At 45.0% G+C, this 5,000-nt stretch overlaps 1 protein-coding gene across 1 annotated transcript in view; it reads left to right on the top strand.

Annotated features, from left to right (window-relative positions):
• LOC125958382 (serine/threonine-protein kinase par-1) overlaps nucleotides 1-5,000 on the top strand; it is a 58,857-nt gene that overhangs the window by 40,172 nt on the left and 13,685 nt on the right. The window contains exons 7-12 of the mRNA XM_049691675.1: nucleotides 1-94; nucleotides 1,645-1,825; nucleotides 2,128-2,407; nucleotides 2,504-2,631; nucleotides 2,717-2,894; nucleotides 4,054-4,425. The exon at nucleotides 1-94 is cut by the window's left edge and continues 19 nt beyond it. Of these exons, the coding sequence (XP_049547632.1) occupies nucleotides 1-94; nucleotides 1,645-1,825; nucleotides 2,128-2,407; nucleotides 2,504-2,631; nucleotides 2,717-2,894; nucleotides 4,054-4,425 (1,233 nt within the window). The remainder of the gene's footprint in view (nucleotides 95-1,644; nucleotides 1,826-2,127; nucleotides 2,408-2,503; nucleotides 2,632-2,716; nucleotides 2,895-4,053; nucleotides 4,426-5,000) is intronic.

Raw genomic sequence — 5,000 nt, 5'->3', positions numbered from 1 at the left:
CTACAATAGGCAAGATATTGAAGATTCATTGGCAAACACCATGTACGATGACGTATTCGCCACTTATCTCCTGCTCGGACGAAAAAGCACCGACGTAAGTTTGGGTTTTGCGTTTTCCAGATTACGTTCCGTTTTTGTGTTCCTCTTTCGTTACCATCTTTCTTTCTCTCTACCTTCTCCTACTACTCTTTATCACACACTTTCTCTCTCTATCCGTAAGAAAGTCTTTAGGAATGTCTCATATTTTCCTGCAGAGATAAGAATAAGTACTACTTCTACGATTGCCATCCCCATACGATAAAGCTGTCTTTCTTTCTCTATATATTTCTCTCTATACAGTGTTCCTTTTGATTATCTTCTCCATCTTACCGTTCTTCCTTCCGCGTAGTATCTGTGTATATTGTTTACAAAAAATCTCACCACCGAGCAGCAGTCTCCTTAGGAGAATACACTTTATTTTACAACGATCAAATCCATTGTTTCACGACTTATCGTCTCAAACTGCTGAAACTGTATGGTTTATTCAAACTACGCCATTTCGAAACCTGAATTTGAGATTCATTTTTTTTACTGTTCACTATCACTCATCTTAATCGCGTAGAGCGTGCGTGCGTTTTGGAGTTATATTATTGCGACTTTGTTCGTCTGTTTTTTTGTCTATTTCCCTTTTTCTATTTAAATTAAATTTGTTTCTTTATTTTTGTTTTGATACCGAATTGTTTTCCTACCTAGTTTCGCTTTTCGCTGCTGATCGTTTACAAAGCACGTAGCAAACAAGCAAACCGAACTTCTCACTCACTCGAAATCCGAATATTTTTTCATCTTTTTAAGCATCTTTTCAATTTTAATGTCTTCCGTTTCCTTATACTATCATTTTTCACTTGTTAGTGCAAAAAAAAGCGACCAAAAATATCTTCTAATCGAGCTTATGTTTTGAACGATTATCCTGTCTTGAACGCGGAAGCGGTTCAGTTCTAGACCGTACGCCTTAAGCGAGACGACAGGCTCTACTTTGTAAGCGTTCTTCGCAGCAGCAATCTTGCGCAGCAGCGGGTCAACAGCTTAGCGCGCGCACCATCTGTGTGTTCAGGGTGGCTACGGAGGGCAGAACGATAAGCGTCTCCCCTGAAGCAGTGGCCCCCGGGGGGATAGTTCCGTGTATTTTGTCATAATTTGCTTGGCCTCGTGCATCGACGGCATCGCCTTAAGGTGCGATAAATATTTGCATTTCCACTGCACGGCCACACGAACAGTTGTGCTTGTGCCTCAAACAATCCATGGCGATGATGATGATGATGATAATGGTGATGCATGCACCAGTTTTGTTCCTCTACTTGGGGGCAATAAATTCCATTTAATTGTAGCTGTGGGCCCAGTGCCACCAACTGTAGAGAGAGGTTTTTAATTGTAGGGTTATATCTCACCTTGCGGCGCTTGATATAATGCTTCCTGTGAGGAAGGGTAATCGTTCAAAACAATTCGTTCCGCGAGCCTTCCTCCCAATCCCGATGCAATTGATCCGTGAATGAATTTTCCTTGCCAATCATTTGAAGAATCAAATACAGAAAAAGATGTTCAACGAATGCTTTCCTTACTAATGGACCAACGTTCTCTATTTTAACATCACAACAATGCGCACCACAGTCCGAGTCGGACGGCTCCCGGTCCGGATCGTCCCTGTCGTTACGTAACATTGCCGGTAACGAGGGTGTCCCGCCCGGTAACCCGCAGGTGCAAAGCCCCACGCATCGGGGCGTGCACCGAAGTATATCTGCGTCCAGCACGAAGCCAAGCCGGCGGGCCTCCAGCGGTGGAGAAACACTGCGTAAGTAACCACCATCCTGCATACGGCATGCATGCTCTTCCACCACCCTCTGTCTACCTGTAAAACACTAGTTGCTGGTGCCCACGACCACCCCCTCACCCTTAACCACACAACTGTCTGTCTCGCGGGGCCAAATTGTGGGTATCCAAGTCTGTAGAACGGAAAAGGATTACCATTTACTACACACGATGCTACTAACACCCTGTTTTCCGAAGGGCGCCCCTCCTATCTTGTCCAGGAACTGGCGGGGCTCGACGGTATTACGATGAAAAATTTAGAAATCTTCCAACGCTTCATTACAGGTGTCGGTCCAACGTCGGCTGGTGCAGCTGCGGCAGCAGCAGCAGCCGCTGCTGCCGCTGCTGGCGGGGCTGGTGGTGCCGGAGGTGTTGGTGGCGTAGGTGGCAACGCTGTGGCAACAGGCGGTGGTGCTACCGGTGCCGGAACAGTGGTCGGCGCAGGTGGTGGTACCGGTGCCGGTACGAACATCGTGACCGGAAACAGCGGGCTTGGCGGTGGTACCAACAGCAATCATAGCTCGGGCACCGGCGGTGGCAGCGGTGCATCGGAAAGAACATCGATGTAAGTAGAGTTAGTCCGATAAGATAATGGCGGATAAAATGGTGAAAGAGCAACACCTGATTCTAACTATCTTACTCTCCTCTTTCTAACAAACAGTAGCAGTAATTTCAAGCGTCAAAACACAATCGACCCAGCGACGATCAAGGAGAATACGGCCCGATTGGCCGCACAGAATCAGCGACCAGCATCGAGCACAACTAAACCGATCTCATCGGTAGAAAGCTGTAAGTAGTTCGTGGTTTGCGACTCCGAATTCCCAATCTGGCTTTCTTTCTAACCTTTTTGGGTCACTTCGATTGTCCACAACAGCATCGATCTCCAGCCCGGCAAAAGCGCGTACTACCAGCAGCAGTACAGGCACGAAGTACGATCCAAGCAATGGCCCCAGGACTATAGGTCCCAGTGCCGGCCTAATGCCCAGACGGTCGACGACACTGTATGAGAAAACGTCGTCCACAGAAAAGACAAACTCTACCACGGATCCAACGTAAGTCTCTGGTCGCCTTTATCACACCTAGCATTATTACGTTATTCGCTTTAGCCACAAATATCGTCCTCATGAAGCTCGCTGTCAGTCCGCTCCACTCATCCGCTCTTCTTACTGAACAAGTGTCCTGGGTCACGACTAATCATAACAGTATTCGCCGTACGCGCCTTCTTTTCACTTCCACATTCATACTGTCGATATGATGATCATGCTTATGGGCTTCCCGTTTTGATCGTGCCCTTCTCCCTTTCGCTCACAATTCCATATGTTGAGAGTGAGGTCCAATCGCCATAGTGTCTAAGCTTGTGCGTGTTGCGTTCAAGTTTACATTTGATTCATCATTACTTCGTCGTTGTTCACGGTTTATCTTGTTGCTCTGTTACATTCTTTCCCTTCTTCCATATCTTTCTCTCGATCTTTGGCTGAATATCTCTCTTTCTTTGATTTCTTTTTCTTGATTCCTTGAAGTATACGCCAAGTTGCCAATTTATTTGGGATCCTACGATGGAAAATGTCCAGTTTTTCATTCTACCGGTTTGCTTAGAAATGATCCTTAGAATAGGGTTCCACAGTTTCGTTCGTTGCAACTAAAAGTAGTGTTTATTAGCGTGTAATCCCGATTTTCTCCCCGAGTTTACGAAAAACAATCCCGGTTTGCTGTGTATATACGATTCATTAACCTGTTCACCGTCCATTAACTACCAACGATTGGATTTCAGAGTACTCACAACTGTTCCTGTTCTCTTGCTTTTTGTTTCGCAAAATTGATTGCGCAATTGTTATTGTCGTTACATGAGATGGTACTTATAAATTTTATATTTCTTTCATACCTGTTATTCTCTACTCTTGCCTTTCTCTCTTATATCTTCTCGAATTTGGCTTCACCTTAATTTATCTTTTCTCTCTCTCTCTCTCCCTCTCATTTTCTTTCTGCTTCTCTTACAATACTCTTTCATCGCCGATCATTACTGCGTTGCCGGGGTCTCGAATTGTGGTTTTTTCTGTTCCTTTTGTTTCTCACTTGTACTTACACACATTGTCGAAATGTTTTACATTCGAAATGAATAATGTGATGCAATATATTTCTATCAATCTGTGTGTGTGTGTGTGTGTTTGTGCGTGTGTACGTATGCATATCATCAAACGTTACTCGATGCAGTAGCAACAGTTTCGTCGCACCTATACCAGAGTTCAACCGTGGCAACTCGGCTTCAGGAACCGCTGCTAGTGCTGGTGGTGGCGGTGGTGGAGTTGCTGGCAGTGGCGCTAACACTACCGGTACGGGAACCGGTGCCACGACCGGAAGCACGGCCGGCACCACTGGTAGCGGTGGTGCCGTTGGCACCGGAGGTGGCAACGGTGGTAGTGTCGGCAGTAGTGGCGGTGTTAGCATAGGCAGCGGCGGCGGCAACGGCGTTGGTGTGGGTACCGGTAAGGGACATGTGAAGAGCGCATCTGTCTCTAGTCCCGGACCGTCGGCCGACAGTACTACTACCAATAGTGCCGCCACTAATGATCCCCTCAGACAAAGGTATAAACATAATGTTCTCTAGAGTTGTTTTCTACTTTTTCCTGTTCTTGCGTTGCCGTTTTGCTTTGTTTTTTGTTTGTTTGTTTTTGTTTGGTTTATCTATTGTTCAATTCCATTTTGACTTCGACCACAATCGTTCAACCACTCAGCAACGATCCTTGGTCATTGGTTTGGTTCCTTGTTTTTAAGTTCTCTATTTCGAACACCGTAAAACCGTAGGTGGTCGAAACCTGTTATACTATGTTATATCAAACCATTTGTTAAGAATTGAGTCCATGCACTCGATATTCATAATTGTGTGTATGTGTTTTGATTCGATTAAGCGGCTAGCTTCTTCTGTTTTGCTACACAGTTTTGTTTCATTTTGTGTTTTGTTCTATGCAAGAAACAATCGTTTAATATAAAGAACGGTAAAATGCGTTCTTTCTCACCCCTCAAATCGATTTATAATGTTGTTTGGTTTCATAAATTATATACACATATGCGATTCATTGTTGCTCGAAAACACCCAAGAGTATTATTCAAGTTCTTCTTTACATTACACATCATACCTCGGTCATTCGGATTCGCTTCCA

The sequence above is a fragment of the Anopheles darlingi genome, chromosome 3 (genome assembly GCF_943734745.1).
Source record: "Anopheles darlingi chromosome 3, idAnoDarlMG_H_01, whole genome shotgun sequence".
In the NCBI taxonomy this organism is placed as follows: Eukaryota; Metazoa; Arthropoda; class Insecta; order Diptera; family Culicidae; genus Anopheles; species Anopheles darlingi.
This window is presented reverse-complemented; position numbering and strand designations above follow the sequence as displayed.